This window comes from Staurois parvus, unplaced genomic scaffold (assembly GCF_062004578.1).
Source record: "Staurois parvus isolate SC_StPar_1 unplaced genomic scaffold, SC_StPar_1.0 ptg000105l, whole genome shotgun sequence".
Lineage (NCBI taxonomy): Eukaryota > Metazoa > Chordata > Amphibia > Anura > Ranidae > Staurois > Staurois parvus.
Genome location: NW_028317901.1, coordinates 443,647 through 461,994, shown reverse-complemented (window position 1 = coordinate 461,994; position 18,348 = coordinate 443,647). Strand labels below are relative to the sequence as shown.

The 18,348-nt window shown below is 42.6% G+C and overlaps 1 protein-coding gene across 1 annotated transcript in view; it reads left to right on the top strand.

Moving 5' to 3' along the window:
- Positions 1-18,348, top strand: part of CSPG4 (chondroitin sulfate proteoglycan 4) — a 125,004-nt gene that overhangs the window by 66,260 nt on the left and 40,396 nt on the right. Inside the window, exons 3-5 of the mRNA XM_089671355.1 lie at positions 5,129-8,686; positions 10,133-10,597; positions 12,457-12,633. Of these exons, the coding sequence (XP_089527481.1) occupies positions 5,129-8,686; positions 10,133-10,597; positions 12,457-12,633 (4,200 nt within the window). The remainder of the gene's footprint in view (positions 1-5,128; positions 8,687-10,132; positions 10,598-12,456; positions 12,634-18,348) is intronic.

Here is an 18,348-nt window from a genome sequence, read left to right as displayed (position 1 = left end):
GATCGAGGAGGTTGTTGTCGTTGAGGTGAGAGCATAGGGGGGTGTAGACTAGGCGCTCGAGGAGTTTAGATGTAAATGGGAGCAGGGAGATGGGTCTGAGGTTGTTCGGGTCATTGGGGTCCAGGGAGGGCTTTTTAAGTATGGGGGTGATGTGTGCATGTTTCAGAGGGGAGGGGAAAGTGCCGGAGGAGAGGGAGAGATTGAAGATGTGGGTGAGGGAGCGTAGGATGGAGGGGGAGGGAGGTCGTAGGAGTTGTGAGGGGATAGGGTCGAGGGGGCAGGTGGTGAGGCGGGCATCAGAGAGGATCTTGGAGACTTCCTCGATGGTAGTAAGGTCAAAGGTGCGGAGTGTTGGGGGAGCTTCAGTATGAGGAATGTAGGGTAGGGTGGAAGAGGAGGTCAGAGCAGTGGTGGGGCCGTGGGAGAGGGGTGATGAGGGGTTAGCTGAGTGAGGTGGAAGGGGGTTGGAGAGAGTTTGAGCAGAGACGAAGTCCCTGCGGGTTATGTCGAGGGGGAGGGGGGATGAGGGGGTAGCTGTGTGAGAGGGGACGGGTTGAGAGGGCGTGTGAGTTGCGGCAATGTCCTTGCGAATTGTGTCAATCTTGTTTTCGAAGTGATTGGCAATCTCAAGGGCAGTGAGTGAGGTGCTGGGTGTAGGTGGGGGTGGCAAGAGTAGAGAGTTGAAGGCGGAGAAGAGTCGGCGAGGATTGGAGGAGAGGGCCTTGATGAGGGTCAGAAAGTAGGCTTGTTTGGCAGCGTGGAGGGAGGAGGTGTAGGTGTGGAAGGCAGATTTGTAGCAGGTGAAGGCTTGTTGGGATTTGGTTTTGCGCCATAGTCGCTCCAGGGCACGACTGTGTCGTTTGAGGGTTTTGGTGTGATCAGTCTGCCAGGGCTGGAGCGGTCGGGGTCTGATGTTGCGTGTGGTTAAAGGCGCTAGTGAGTCAAGGGCTGTTGAGAGCTCGTTGTTGTAGGCGGTCATAACCAAGTCAGGGCAGGACAGGGGGGGGATGCGGTCATGGAGTTGATCAGCTGCAGAGTGGAGGGAGGCAGGGTTAAGGTTGCGGAGGTTACGGCTGGTAGTAGTGTGACATTTGGAGGGGTATCATAGAAGTAATGTTACAGGCAGAGCTCACCACTCATGTTACAGTCTGATTGTACAATCTCGTTTAGGTCCACCTATCTAAATCTGATTGGATACAAATGGATCAGATAGTTTAGGTAGGTCCTCATATTACATAGGTGCATTGTACAAAGATTGTACGGTCAAATTGTAACATGTATGGTAAGCTTACAGTGTACTAAACTCACAACAGTAAAATCAGTCTGTATATGCAGTAAAGCATGCTTGTTATACTCACCGTGGAACCACTGTGGTTAATCTTCTGCATTGTGCAGAAAGGCTGTTTCATCCTGTCTTTGATCCTCCCCTTCTTTTGCTGTCCCTAATCCATCTGCTATAGTAGAGCAGCAGTGGCAAGTTTGCACATGCTCTGTTTGGTGTATATTGCTAGAGTTTTTTTTTCTTTTGGGAGGGTGCATGTGATCCACACAAGACCAATCAGCGCTGTCCGGACAGAGGGTCAGGGGTTATGCAGCCTCATAGGACAGTCAGAGGAGAATAAAAACTCCTCCTACAAGCTCACAAGCTTGTCATAAGACTGCTATATACTGCTGATGAGAAAAGGTATTTAGCAGTTTATATTTACTAAAATAATTGCATTTCCATGTTCTGTGTGCTGTGGGAGACCATATATAGTGACTGCAGGGTCCTGAGTTTAGTAACACTTTAAGGCCTGCTTGACAATGTGTTTTTTAGTGCTCTTTGCAGAAATTCAGAAATGCACTACAGTCCATTTAACATGGTTTCCTATGGGACACGTTAACATCTATGCTTAACCAGTGCTCAGCTGGACACTGAACCCTATCCAAGTTATATTCCCCTAATAAAATAACAAAAAACAAGCTCATGGACTGTTCACTGACTATGGATGCAAGTGTGGAAAATGCATGTTTCCTGGCTGTGGAGAGCTTAGGGCTACTCAGAAACACAATGGCTCACACGAGGGTAGTGCTACACAAAGGTCCTTACCTCTGCATCCCCATTCACAGCCTACTTTTGCACCCCTTTCCCAGGTTTGGCCTCTGCACCTTACAGCTGTGGATGAGAGCTACAGATCTTGGCTGCTTAGGAGGATGAGGGGAGGATATTGCAGAGATAAGCTGTGGATTAGCTATGAGGGAAGTGTGGGGTCAGTCAGGGGTGCAGGGTTAAGTATAGGACAGGGGGTGCCGAGGTGAGTTGCGATCCGGGGGTGCAGAAAATTGTTTCAGACACGGGGGGCAGAGGTGTGTTGCAGACAGGGAGTGCAGGGGTGAGCTGTGGATGGGGACGGAGGGGTGCAGAGGTGATCTTCAGACAGTTGTGGACAGGAGTGCAGAGGTGAGCTGTGGGTAGGGTTGAAAGGTTATTTGTGAATGGGAGGAGTAGAGGTGAGCCTTGGATAGGGTGCAGGGGTGGGGGTTCAGTGAGTTCTGGACAGTGAGGTGCAGAGGTGATCTGCGGCCAGGAAGTGCAGAAGTGGGCTGCGGCCAGGAAGTGCGGAAGTGGGCTGTGGCCAGGAAGTGCGGAAGTGGGCTGCGGCCAGGAAGTGCAGAAGTGGGCTGCAGCCAGGAAGTGCAGAAGTGGGCTGTGGACAGGAAGTGCAGAAGTGGGCTGCGGCCAGGAAGTGCAGAAGTGGGCTGAGGCCAGGAAGTGCAGAAGTGGGCTGTGGCCAGGAGGTGCAGAAGTGGGCTGCGGACAGGATGTGCAGAAGTGGGCTGCGGCCAGGAAGTGCAGAAGTGGGCTGAGGCCAGGAAGTGCAGAAGTGGGCTGAGGCCAGGAAGTGCAGAAATGGGCTGCAGCCAGGAAGTGCAGAAGTGGGCTGTGGACAAGTGTTTCAGAAGTCAACTGTGGATGAGGGTTGCAGAGCTGAATGATGGGTGTTGTTTTATTAGAGGCAAAAAATGTTTTAATGGGGTAGATTTAAACTTGATGACAGTACAGCAGTCAAGAGTATTTAGTTCTGCAGTTAGGATTTTGTAGCGGGGAATTTGGGGGAAGAGCGTTGTATTGTGGGTGTTTAGGAAGATTTTGGGGAGAAATCATTTTTTGGTTGTAAACTGGCCTGTGAGATACAGTTTGCACTCCTGAACCCTGTACTCTGTGCTTAACACACTCCCAAACCCTGCTGCCTGTGCTTCATGCAGTCTTGAACCTTGCAATCTGCGCTATGTGCATAGTACATTCCTGAACGCAGTTTTGATGCGATTGACCGTGTTTTACCGCGTTTTGCAGCGTTAGAGCATTTTTCAGCCAAAAAACGTTGATTACAGTCTATGTGTGCATGAACACAGGATGCTGGGGGGTTTACTGGCTGTAGAAAAAAATGTCAAAAGCCAAAAACAGCAGCTGTAAAAAAGTCCAGTGTGCATGAGGACGTAAAGTATACTTGTGTTTGTTTTTCTCTAGTGTAAAATTGTAAACTCAAGGCAAAATATTTTTTTTAAAGCTGAGCAGGCAAGCTGTCTCTATTCCATTTTTGATTCCTAGTTCCATGTACATATACATATATATACGTGTAGGCAGAGGCGTCCGTAGGGTTGGTGTCACCCGGTGCAGTAACACTTGGTGACACCCCCTCCGAAGATCCCCGCAGAATGGATCAGATCTGCGGATTGAACATAATGGATTGGTACTCCGATCCATTATGCTCAATCCGCAGATCTGATCCATCTTGCGGGGATCGTCGGCTTTCTTTACAACTTACCTTTTCTTGAAGCGGGTCCGGGACAACTGTGCATGCCCCGGTTTCAGGCACGATCAATCAATGATAGCAGTAGTTCTATCATAGATTGATCGCGCCTGAAACCGGGACATGCGCAGTTGCTTCAGGGGGACATATCTACATGGGAGACACATCTTGCCGATACACCGGAGTCACCCCGCAGGATCGTCCACATGCAACCTATACGGGGTGACACCAGACCTGCTCCAAGAAAAGGTAAGTTGTAAAGAAAGCCGACGATCCCGGCTTGCTTTACAACTTACCTTTTTGTGGAGTGGGTCCGGTGTCACCCGGTGTGGACCACACCCCCCGCACCTGCTTTGGGACGCCACTGCGTGTAGGCTGCTTAGAACTTTGCCTGCATAACCTGTGCAGTTTATAAAAGCATTGATTTCTGCATAACAGACATAGGCTGTGGCCTATTAAGGCAATGCTGCCAGTGGGGGCACAAAGCCACACACAAACCATGTTGTTGGCTGATCTATATACCTAGAACTAAATCCTAGCAGAATACGGCAACTGTGTGTCCTACTTCTAGGCGTACTGACACAGAGTGGGCAACCTATCTTTATCAGCCTTTCTCTGCTCCTAGTCTTTGTGTTGCTTGCATGGCTAAACTGCCTGATCCTGTTAGTGTGATACTAGAGTAGATCCTTATGACTAAGTCAAAGTAACGAAACGCGTCAGAGTGAGGCTGTTTGGCGACCAGAAGTGACGTCTGAACTGGAAGTGACACAGGATCGCCATTGTTTGGGATCTGGCGGTGGTGAGAGCATGGAGATGTTGGAGTTCATATATTGATGCCCTATTTAGAGATTCACAAGTGATACATGCTGACCATGAGAGTGGGAGGCATGTGGGTCTGGTGAGTGCATACCTAAAAGGGATTACATTTTTTGAGCATGTGGTGGTTTTGGAAGTATTCAAAGATTATCACATTGCAACTGATATCTATGTGTCAATATGAACTTTATTTTCATACTTTTTTTATGATTATATGTTTTCTCACAGTGCCATAGAGCTATTCATGTTCATTGTTTTGTATGCACGGTGTATTTGATTGAAGATGGCAGCAGTGTTGTTCTTTCATTATTTTGTGTTAATCATTGAATTTTTATTGTCACTTTATTGCATGCATCCAGCGCAAAGGGTGTTTGTTTGTATTTAGTTGATAATAGAGTTAGCCTAATGTTCAGAGCAGGATCTAGTCACACATTCTTTTGTATTTCTAGTAAATTATAAAAATATATGTGAAAACTATATACATACTTAATGGTTGCAACATCTTTTATATTTTTCCACAGGCTCGCTTGGAAAGAGGTGAAGGAGAATCCGTTTTGTATTCCCCATCATGGATGGTTTTAAAAAGCAAAGAGACATACCAATTAAATTTGATTATTTCAGAGTCCCAGATGTCTTTGACTCTAAACAACTTTACCAGCATCATGGATCTTCCTTGGTCCTCACAAAAGTTGAATCTTGACCATGGCATCTTTCTAGGTGGAACTGGTACGAGCAACATTCCATATCATTTGAAGGACATCCCTACTTTTCATGGGTGCATCTTAGAAGCCAGATTTGACAACATTGACTTGCTTTCTAGCTCCAATTCTCAAGCAGAGCTCAATGGACAATGGGAAGATTGCCAAATCAACTCTTTTTCTAACTCAGCTGAATCCTTTGGATTTCTTGGGCCACGTTCATACATAATATTCCCTAACTGGGATATGAAATCACAAGGATCAATTCAACTTACTCTGGAAACCTTAAGACCAGGGCGTGCCCCACTAATCTACCAGTCTGGACCACAAAAATCCTACTTATACTTTGAAATTGCTGGTGGTCACTTACAGGGTACACTATATACAGGAAGGTCTGCAGTGAAAATTGAAAATATGGTTTATGTAAGTGACAGCCAACCACATGATGTCCAAGTTTTCATAGACAAATCTAAAATTCAGCTGATTGTGGATACTACGTCCTCTCAGGTCTCTCTTGATAACCTTGAACAAATGTTAGATTTACATGGCAATCTTTACCTTGGAGGTATAGATGAGATCTCATTGGCTAAAATAAGGGAAGGTCCTCTTGGTCGACTTTTCATAGATGATATGGAATACAGATCTTTCTCTGGCTGTGTCTCAGATTTGAAGATAAATTCCATGAAGAAAGGGCTTAATGATGCTTTGGGTAGCAGAGATATTACAGATGGTTGTGATAAGTATGATGACTATGTTGAATATGAAGAGGTCATTACTTCATCCTCTACCCCTGACACCACTGCAGTGCCCACAGTAGTCAGCAATATTTTTGATATTTGCAAGATGGAACCCAGTAGTACTAAACTGACTTCTCTTCTTAACCCAAAGCCATTGTTAGTAACAAGAGGGGGATTTTCCATTTTGGAATGGAGACATTTTCATCCCACAATTGACTTAAGAAAATCTGGTATACGTCAGTCTCAGTTTCTTTTCAGTATAATAAATGACACTCAAAAAGGACACTTGGAGCTTGACATACCTGGTGCTGAATCTAGACGAAAATTTACACTATTAGATGTTGCCAATCATAGGGTAAAATATGTTCATGATGGATCACAGTCACAAGAAGACCATCTGATTTTAGAGGTTTCATTGGCTAGTAGTGTAAACATTCCAGAATGCTTGAGGAAAGCTCAGCGTTACAATATTACAATAATCATAACACCTTCGACAGCTATACCATCTATTGAGTTTCCTAAAGGTAATATATTAGGAATTTTAAAAAGAGGTAGAAAAACGCTAACAGGGGATATCATCAAGATCAGTGACCCTGATACACCATGTGATCTGCTCAATGTTTATATTATGGGAAGTTCAAAAGAAGGACATGTTGAATTTCAACACAAGCCTGGAAAAGCCATTCAAGAATTTTCTTGCAAGGATTTAGAAGAAGGCCGAGTGGTGTTTATCCATAAGTCTGGACAACAGGCACAGCTAACGCTACAGGCTACTGATGGAACAACAAGAAGCTCTTTGGCATATGCAAGCTTTATAGTGCTGGAGCCTCAAAGGAATATGACATCAAAAGCAGTGGTGGTATCTGAAGGATCATCTGCATTGATCACTCCTTCCAACCTTCCAGTATTAACCAAAATAGATAAACTGGATATGGAAATCTTGTATAACTTAATTGAGAACCCCAGGTTAGGAGTTATACAGAAACTGGTGGCTGGAGAGGAATGGAAAGCCACGGACACATTTAATCAGAGTGACTTAGAGAAATCAAGAGTGAGGTACCTCAGCACAATTTCAGATATTAGGGGTGATGAAATGAGTGAAGATCTGAAAATTCAACTCAAATTGGGAACACAGGTAACAAGTAATCAAACACTGCAGGTCAAGGTAAAGCGGTCCGGTATTCAAATGATGAGGATGATCCCTTTAAAACTGGGAAAAACACGAGAAATTATTCTCCCACATAAGCACTTACAGGTTGACACAATTATGCAAGGTCATGAACTGGCATTATTCACATACTTAATTGTTCAGTCTCCCAAGAAGGGAAATTTACAGTTTGATGGCAGGCGCCTTATTGAAGGGTCAAGATTTTCCCAGGAAGACCTAGTGAATGAGCACATCAGCTACACAGCCACAGTACGTAACACAAAAGATACCGAAGACCAGTTTCAGTTCCAGGTCTTACATCGCGGCAAGGCTTCTCCAGTGTACACATACAAAATTCTGATTGGTGCAGATCCAGATGCCCCGCAGCTTCTTAATCAACTATTACATGTGCTGGAAGGGGGGGAGGAGGAAATAACCTCACACCACCTTTTTCTAAAAAGTGGCAGTAGTGTTGATTTTATTTATGAAGTAATTGATGGGCCTCAACATGGAACACTAATAAGAAAGTCTGGTGATCTTGTAGAAGAAGAAATATCAGAATTTACCAATGATGACATTCTTGATGGTTTAATTTTTTACCGGCATGATGGTTCTGAAACTACTGAAGATGATATACCATTTGTAGCCTCACGGCAGCAAGATGGTAGTGCCTCTGATACAAGTGGAGAAGAAGAGTTTGAAGACCAAGAAGTGATGAGAGGTGTCTTTCGTGTCTCCATTCAACCTGTTAATGACAACCCACCTTTTCAAATAGTGCAGAAAGTTTTCACTGTAGTTCGTGATGGACAGAAATTGCTAACTACAAATGATATTGCATTTTTAGATCCAGACTCAGGATCAACAGATTCACAAATAGTGCTAGTTCGATATGGAGTTCCCTTTGGAAGAATTGTTTTCGTGGATAACCCATCACTTGTTGTTGTCAGGTTCACACAGGAGGACCTCCGAAGACACAGAATTCTGTTTATTCATAGTGGACCAGACCAGGGTTCTATACAGTTGAGAGTGTCTGATGGGCTTCATCATCTTACCACTATTTTAGAAGTCCAAGCATCTGAACCTTACATTCATATTTCTAATATCACCACCCTAAATGTGCTTCCTGGTGGCAAAGAGACATTGTCTGCCACAAATCTTAAAGTGGAGACCAACTTAGATCTACGTACAGAAGATGAAATCAAATACTATATCAGTACTAAACCAAGATGGGGAGAAGTTTTAAAAGGGGGGCAACCCACAGATTCTTTTTCACAGCAAGAATTGACAGATGGACTTGTAGTTTATCAACACAGTAAAGAAGGAAGTAACAGGGATCATTTCCGGATTTCTGTTGAAGCTAATCAGGTGGTGGCTGTGGGCGACATCAAGGTACAAGTGCTCACCGATTCTCCACCTGTGACTCTGAATGTGATCCATAATGAGAAGGTGTATGTCTTTCAGGGGGAATCTGCAAAGATTAGTAAGGAGTATCTTATGGTGAGTTTTTAAAATAATTTCCTTCCTTAATTTTTTTTTAATTGGATATTTACTCTCACTGCTCCTTAGGTTATAGCACACATAAATCAGCAAACATAAAGCTCATTCTAAAAGTCAAAATTCTTTCTCCAATAATCAAACCTGATCTTTTTGTAGCTCTTATGTAATTAATTGAAAGATTAATTTTTCATTAAAACCCTACTATGAAACAACAATGGTATCTTCCAAGTTACCAAATTTTTAAAACCAGACATGAAGTTTTACTATTTAATGTCCCCAAAAACAAAATAAAAGAACTTCTCTTACACGTGTCCTTTAAATATGTTTTGGTACACACATTAACCCAATTAATTTCAGTAAAATTATTCTAAACCACACAAATATTACCTTTTCTTATAGCTCAGAAAATGTAAGATGCCCTACCCTTTTTCCAGTGAACTTCTATATATTTTGTCTGAACAAGTGGCCTAGGATGCTAAGAATATACCTAACATCTGTCTTTGTTTCCACACATCTTTATTCTACTCTGACATGACTTTGGGGCTCTTTTCCTGAATATTATAAAAGTTATATGCACATATCCAAAAGCACATACGGGGAACAAATCATCCTCAGTGAATATCTACATGAGCACCCACTAGGGTAAAAGCAAGTTTTACTTTTGAAAGAATTGGCATATTATACATTGCTTCCTGTGTAATCTTGTAAATATTTTTTTCAAGATTCCTTCCTATATGTTGGTATAGGTGAATAACAATACAATAGTACTAGACTGTTATTGCATTTAAATTAAAATTGAGTTCTGGAGAGAATTTTGTCAACCCACATGGTTCCTTATTTTAGAACTTCAGGTGCTGAGGTTTGCAGCTTCCCCTGTTGCTGCCATTATCACATTTTCTGATTCCCATGGATTATTGTAGCTGCAAGTATGGTTGCAGTAGCTGCACTAGTATGGCTACAATGATCCTAAGCATATAGCTACATGGTAGACTTACTGGCTGAGGTTCAGCAGCCATTAGGCACACTTCCCCTTTCTACTTATATCTTTTTAGTGAGTTTTTATTTATTTGCTTTTTTTTATTGCTCACTTTTGGATAGTATAGGAAACGTTTTAGCTTTTTTGGATTTTTGCTGCTGTTTGTATCACCACTGGGGAAAATTATTGTTTCTATTTGTCCAGGTGAACATTGCCACCCAGACAGAAATTAATTGAAAATCCAACATTTTACAGAAGTGAAGATACATCTCCCCAGTGATGACACATAAAATACAACAAACCTGGAAAGGATTTTAGTTCTTCCCTATTCTATCCAAAACTAAAAAGAAAATTATATTAGCTCGTTAAACTTTAACTTTTCTGTACTGCATTTACAATTTTTATGTGGAACTAAAATGATTTTATGTCAGTAACTAAACTTACAATTGTAAATAACACTGTAATTACAGGTCTCTGCAGAGGGCATATTCCCACACAAGATTGCATATAGTCTAACAGATCCCCCAACTTTTGGATATTTGGTCTCTAGCAGTGGGGAACTGTCTTCTGATGGGTCACCAAGTTTGGACTCAGTACAGACTTTCACCCAGGAGGATATTAACAAAGGAAAGATCCTGTATTTACATTCAGCCTCAGAAATGCTACCTGACCGCATGATATTAGAGGTGTCTGCAGGAGACACAACTCAAGAGATTGTCGTTCTTCTAGAAATTCTGCCAATCTATATACCAGTGGAAGCCAGTGATATGATGATCCAGGAAGGTGGTAAAACAGTTCTCCCCAGCAGCATACTACAGATTCACAGTGATTACTATCTCAGTCTCCACCTTGAACTTCTAGTGCTGGATGAACCAATAAATGGACGTATTACTGACAAAGAGGGACAAAATATAAGAAGTTTTAGCTGGAATGAGGTGAGTTTTAAATAAATGTATATTTGTAATATAGCTCAATAAACTCCAGCAGATAAGGAGATAAACAAGGGTTCCAAAATCCTAACCACGCCTATACCTAAGCATTATTTCATGCTTAAAATGTGTCAGATTGTATCTATAGCTTCTTTTTGTATGTTTCGGATAGGGTAGGGAAAAGTTAAACCTTTTTTATTGTAAAGATTTCCTTTTACTTCCTCTGCCAGGGACACAACAGGAAGAAAAAACATTTCTCTAATGTGGGGGGGGGGTAACCCCCTAACCCCCTCACTAGAGCAGCTGTTGGAAAGTTTCGTCTCACCTTTTGTTCTGTTATAATGTAACTAAAAATGTTGTATTTAATATCACATTCTGTCTCAGTGAAAATGGTTCCCAGGACTCATAGAGAGGGTAAATCTCCCCAGTGGGCACACAGACAGCTGTTAGCAGGGTCTTGATTCTCCTCCAGCAAAGGTTATGGTGGCCAAGGGTCCCTCACACCATCCTCCTGCAACATGGATGAGATAGGGTATCATGCATCTATAGCATGAAAGAATTCCACCATGTTGGTTACTCACATGCTCCTGGCCCAAGGTCCTCCTGAAGAAAATAATTATTGTCCACATGATGGGCCATTTCAAAGTTTTACTGTCAACATGACTAGAGTGCACAGTCCCTTCCAATACACAAATATGCCTCACCCTCCTTACACCCAGCATCAGCAATACTGCACATTCCGAACTCAACTCTAACACAGGGATGGCAAGCAGCACTTCCAGTTCCCTCACTGTACATTCCCTTAGGTGGCTTCTTCGATGGGGCCTATACTGGGCCTACCCCAAAGGGCGTACTTCACTTGGACTGTAATCTCACATGGTGGTATTCTGTAGGCTACCTTTTCCCATCAACCTCTGGCCTGAAAATTCTTCCGGCCCTATATTATACAAAAAGAGGATAGCAAAACCCACAGTACCCACCTGGGGGAGGGGTTTCCTTAAAAAGTGTACTAACCCCTGCTTACACAGCAATAAAAGTTTTATCACTCTAAAACTAAAAATAAATATGTTGGCTACAGATACACTTTAAAGCATTTTACACACATTAAAGTGAGCTTTATGAACACATTGAAGGCTGTTTTGACGTATTAATGAACTAATTACTGCTCAAAAAAATTCAGCATGTTGTATTTTTTTTAGAAATGCTCCCACACTAAAATTCATAGATGTAAGCAGGCTCCATAGATATAAACAGTCCTAAATCAAGGTTCAAGAAAAGCCAATATGTATGGTGTATGATGCATTAAAAGATGGGAATAGCCAATGATAATTATTTACAATGAAGTATATTTGAAAAAATCAGGGTCTATGGCAAATTGAGGAAGACAAGGCCACTAACCATTGCCTGTACAGAAACATTAACTATAAACTCAACTTTTAAATAAAAAGGAAAAAAACATTTTTGCAAACATGCCAACTTAGGGCATTCTGTACACAGTTTACGTATATGTGGCTCCTACAAATGTATTTTCCTGCTCAGCTCATTGGCTTCCTGCTTTTGCCAGCAGTTTTTTCCTTGTTGCAAAACTGGGAGTGATCATGTGTGTGATAGCAGACTAGGCCACAGGAAGGAGGAAGCAATCATAATGCATGTGTCAGTTTTGCACTGAACAGAGACAGGTAAGACTTTGCAATGGCGTTTGCTATTATATGTTTGCGATTATATATGACTTGGAGAACATTGTGGTTTTCTTAACAAAAGCGTGGTTTCAGTTTAACATATAAGCAGTAGATGTACATTAAAAAGCCTTGTCTTTGTATACTTTCATAATTTGTGCATAAATGACCATACGTATTTTTCCCTAGTTGAATCAAGGACAAGTAGTGTATGAGCACAATGGCAGTGAAACCAAGAATGACAGCTTCACAATTATAATCAATGCTGCAGATGTAAATCGCCAGAGCCAGTCAATAACTATCAATGTGACCATCAAAGCTGTAAATGATGAGAAGCCACGCCTGATCACAAACACTGGCATGCAGGTAATAATTTGCATTTACATTCTTTTGCAATTATTTATTATAAATCGATCTTGTGATGAAACAACCATACAGAAGTAAGACCAGCTTCACACATTTGTGTTGCAGTTATGAGAAGTAAAATGGGTGTAACACACAGGAATTCACAATCAGTGTCATTTATTTTGAGTGGTACCCCATCGCACCTTGCCAAACGCACACAGTCATTGCAGCGCATCACCGCACACAGATAGGATCCATCTTTGTATTGCTCTGCATTACAAAAAAAAAACCTCTTGTTTCAATTTTAGGTTTTATGTTGTGGTGTGCTGACAGCAAAGCATGACAATGCACAGCATACAGAAAGTTAATTTGCGTATGATAATGCACCACCATGATGTTAAGGGGTACTTATTTGTTCGTCTGAAGTGAGTGCCAACATGGATGATCACTTACTAGCAGGGGCGGACTGACCATTTGAACACTCGGGCACTGCCCGAGGGCCCGGGATCAATAGGGGGCCCTATGAGATGCCCCTGATACCTTTCATTGGCTTTTTTATAGGCTTTTTTGGGTGTTGGTGAGGACACAGGGGCCTCATGATCCCCTATTGCCCAGGGGCCCCATGAGTTGTCAGTCTGCCCCTGCTTACTAGTATGTCTTCAGAGTTCTCTATTCTTGCGAACCAGTATAACATCAATTTTATGCATACAGTGAAGAATAATAGTACACCTATTATGAAACTGTACAAACAGGAATTCACTGGAGAAATGTCTCTGTGACTCTAGATGGTAATACAGCACAGTCTCTATAAGGTTCTGTAGCCACAGATACTAGAGAATGACCACTACTTGAGACCTCTTAAGCTGACCATAGATGGATTGAATCTCAGCCAGCTGGTTGTATTCAATTATCAGCTTCAGTACAACCAGTTGATCACTGTTGGCTAGCCGCCAGGAGTGATCATTGTGTTCTGCCGGTAGGGAAGGCTCCCCACCTAGAGAACACAATAGCGCTGTGGGAGGGATTATCCTATCAACAATGACTGTGTTGAAGGGGGAATCAAGTGATTTTCTTTCCTTCCACCCATGGTGGAAGGAATGAAATTTGTATAATCTATGGCAGCCTTTCTCAACCAGGGTGAACAGGCACCCTGGGGTGCCTTGAGGTTTCTTCAGGGGTGCCTTGGCAAAATGTTTAAAAATTGCCCAAAACTTGTATACAAGCCAGAGGGTGGAACAAGCCTGCCTTTTAGTTACACAAAGTCACAGGCTTTCATTGTGCACCATTACGACCTTCTAGCCACCATGTCCTGACAACCAATGATATCATCAGTATATAAAGGAGGATGCCAGCTGCCTGCACAGCATCCTAGTTTGACCCTCCCCCGCCCCTCTCCATCAGTGCTGGGATCACATTAGCTGAGTGATGGAGAAAAAGTGAGGGAGAAGAGAAACACTGGAATACTAGTCAGTACCAGTGTGCAAAAGTGTAATTGCTTTGGAGGAATTAATCACCTCTAATGGGGTGTCCTACATGTATGGATGTTGCGTTATCTAAAACTAAAATAGTTTTTCACATTTTAGAATGGAGTGCCCTTTTAAAATTATGGACAGTCTTGATGCACTCCATTTTAGAAATGGGTGCCTCAAGACTGTCCATAATTTTAAAGGATGCCTTGACTGAAAAAAGATTGAGAAACACTGATCTATGGCTTGGCTCAGTCAGCTTCTTTCACGGTGAAGTATAGGGTATGTCAGGGTAGAAAGGCGAACAGATGGAGGGCTGGCACCACAGGCAGGTGGCTGGAGATGCAGAACCACCCCACTTGAAGCGCAGTACTCTGGTAACAATTGGGGAAGAGTAGAAGCAGCTTGCTGCAGGGCCTCTATTTCGCTGCCTAACAATGGAGGACTGTACACCTAGCTGCAAATTACATGTCCAACCACCGCTGCCTGTGAGCTGCAGAGAGGGAGGAAACAAGCAGGGGCGGACTGACAACTCATGGGGCCCCTGGGCAATAGGGGATCATGGGGCCCGTGTCCTCAGCCACACTCAAACCACACCCAAAAAAGCCTATGAAAGGTACCAGGGGCATCTCATGGGGCCCCCTACTGACCCCGGGCCCTCGGGCAGTGCCTGAGTGCCAGAATGGTCAGTTGGCCCCTGGAAACAAGTAAACGTATGTTGCCTGAGCATTCCAGGTCCAGGAGCCCAGGGGTTTCTAGCAACCCAAGGGATGGTGAGAAACAGAGTAAAATAAGCCTGCTGCATCTAAGCATGGTGGGTCAAAGGGCAATCCGCTATATGTATAAAAGCTAATCCACACAGCATACTATTTTTTACATCTTCCCATCCACACCTATCCATCAACAAGAGTAGAAAACAGAAGGGTTTTAGAGGTTGTTTCCACATATTGGAGCAAGACCAATATTCAGGCTACTGGCTATTTTATCACACCAGATGGCTACACAACCTGGTTCACACTCTTACAGTCACATCTTGAATGCTACCTTTGCAACTGTATCTGACACAGCCCTGGCCTGAACACTGATCCACATGGTGTCCACTTTAATCCTGTGCAGCACTGGTTCTACACAGGACATTCTTCTTGTTTGTGAACAAAACCCACCTATCTACAATCTGCTGCTTCCTTTGGAATATACAGTTGCAAGAAAAAGTATGTGAACCCCTTGGGATTACATGGAGTTTTGCATGAATTGGGCATAAAATGTGCTCTGAACATCATCTAAGTCACAACAATAGAAGAACACAGTCTGCTGAACATAATACTACACAAACATTAGATGTTGCCATGGTTTAATTGCACATAACATGTAAACATTCACAGTGCAGGGAGGAAAAAGTATGTGAGGCCCTAGCATAATGACTTCTCCCAGAGCTAATTGGAGCCAGGAGTAAGCCAACCTTGACTCCAATCAGTGTGATGATATTTGATGTGTTGCTGACAGCTGTCCTGCCCTTAAAAAACACACGCCTGTTTTGGGTTTACTGGTTTCAAGAAGCACTGTCTGATGTGAACCATGCCTCGCAGAAAAGAGCTCTCAGAAGACCTACGATCAAGAATTGTTGACTTGCATGAAGCTGGAAAGGGTTACAAAAGTATCTCCAAAAGCCTTGATGTTCATGTGTCCACGGTAAGACAGACTGTCTACAAATGGAGAAAGTTTAGCACTGTTGCTACTCTCCCTAGGCGTGGTCGTCCTGTAAAAATGACTGCAAGAGCACAGCGCAGAATGCTGCATGAGGTAAAGAAGAATCCCAGAGTGTCAGCTAAAGACCTACCAAAATCTCTGGCACATGCTAACATTTTTGTTGACACATCTACAATAAGGAAAACATTAAACAAGAATGGAGTACATGGGAGGACACCACCGAGGAAGCCATTGCTGTCCAAAAAGAATATTGCAGCACGTTTGAAGTTTGCAAAAGAGCACCTGGATGTTCCACAGCACTACTGGCAAAATATACTGTGGACAGATGAAACCAAGATTGAGTTGTTTGGGAAGAACACACAACACTATGTGTGGAGAAAAAAAGGCACAGCACACCAACATCAAAACCTCATCCCCACTGTAAAACATGGCGGAGGGAGCATCATGGTTTGGGGCTGCTTTACTGCCTCAAGGCCTGGACGGATTTTTGTCATTGATGGGAAAATGAATTCCAGAGTTTATCAAGACATTTTGCAGAAAAACGTACGACCATCTGTCCGCCAACTGAAGCTCCACAGAGGATGGGTGATGCAACAGGACAATGACCCAAAGCATACAAGTAATTAAACAAAACAATGGCTGCAACAGCACAGAATACGCCTTCTGGAGTGGCCCAGTCAGAGTCCTGACCTCAACCCAATTGAAATGCTGTGGCATGACCTTAAGAGAGTGATTCACACCAGACATCCCAAGAATATTGCTACACTGAAACAGTTTTGTGAAGAGGAGTGGTCCAAAATTACTCCAGATCGTTGTGCAGGTCTGATCTGCAACTACAGGAAACGTTTGGTTGAGGTTATTGCTGCCAAAGGAGGGTCAACCAGTTATTAAGTCCAAAGGTTCACATACTTTTTCCTCCCTGCACTGTGAATGTTTACATGTTATGTGCAATTAAACCATGGCAACATCTAATGTTTGTGTAGTATTATGTTCAGGGAATGGATGTTCACCGGCACCCACAGATCATTAGGCAGGGAGGAAGAACAGAGCTGTACCTATATTTACTGTACTATACTAGTATAGAAAAAAAAATTCCAGTATATGTCCCATAGTTTGTAGACACTATAAGTTTTGCGCAAACTAATTAATATACGCTTATTGGGATTTTTTTACCAAAAATATGCAGCAGAAAACACTTTGGCCTAAATCTAAATTTTTCTATTGGATATGGTTTATAGTAGAAAATTAAAAATATTGGGGGTTTTTCAAAATTGTTGTTCTTTTTTTGTTTATAACGCAAAAAATAAAAACCGCAGAGGTGATCAAATACCGCCAAAAGGAAAGCTCTATTTGTGGGGAAAAAAAGACATAAATTTCATTTGGGTGCATGACCGCGCAATTGTCAGTTAAGGTAACGCAGCGCTGTATAGCCTGGTCAGGAAGAGGGTAAATCTTCCGGAGGGCAAATGGTTAAGTTGTTGCACAAGAGGGAATTTGGGTTCTTTTCAGAGAGTGTATGAGCGATATTACAAAAGGAGCATGGCCATTCAAATATGTCTCCAATAGAACAGTTGGAAAGGTCTGTTTGCTTTCTTAGAACAAGTAATCCTAAATATATAGGCATTTACCTGAGTGTATTAGAGTAGGACTACAGTAGTGAAACCCCACTGGAGTTGTGACCACAGAGTTGTGTCATCAAGATGCCTCCAGAATGCACCTCTTTTTTTAGGTTTCTAAAAAAGGTTCTTGGATAAAGAAATCTGATAATGGAAAAATTGCAATTCTAGATTATTATTGTCATTCCATATGCATTATAAAAGTCTATAATTGGACTTGGTGGAGATCATGATGCCCCTCCTCTCCACCTCATCCAATCAGAAAACACCTTGTATTCCTTGATAAAAATACAAGCAGCATGGAAGCATGAAGGTGCACAGAGTAAGACTCAGAAGATCACATTTATCCCTATAGTAATGCCAACTACTATAGTAATTTTCAGCTCCCCTAGCGGCCTATCAAGTATGACATAGGTCTCGATCATACGGGCATAAACCTGTATGAGAACAATGTTGTGTTCCATGCATCCATATGCAGCAGTCCCAGTCACGTCACTTGGGCTGCAGTGGCTTCATGGATACAGCCACTGCTCCCAATTTGACATTTGTGTGTGTGCAAGAGCATGCGAACAGCATGGGTTTGTGTACCCGCACCCACATGGATGTCAAATTGGGAGCACCAGCTGTACATCTCAATTGACATGAATGGGGCTGCCTGCTGTATGCACAGAACACCTGTACATCCCATGTAGGCAACACATGTCCCTCACACAGGTGTATGCTTAAATTGATATTAAAGGCTGACTTTTTTTTTTTAAAACAACAAACATGTTATACCTACCTGCTCTGTGTAATGGCGGCAGAGATGAGGAAGAAAGGATAGAGGAAGACGATGCTCCTTCCAGTGTTCCTCTCAGACTAAGTCCCTTAAATGAAATGTAGCAGTTTCATGTTTTGTTAATTTAATATTTTTCACTGTTTTTAAAATGTTTTAATTTTTTTTTTGG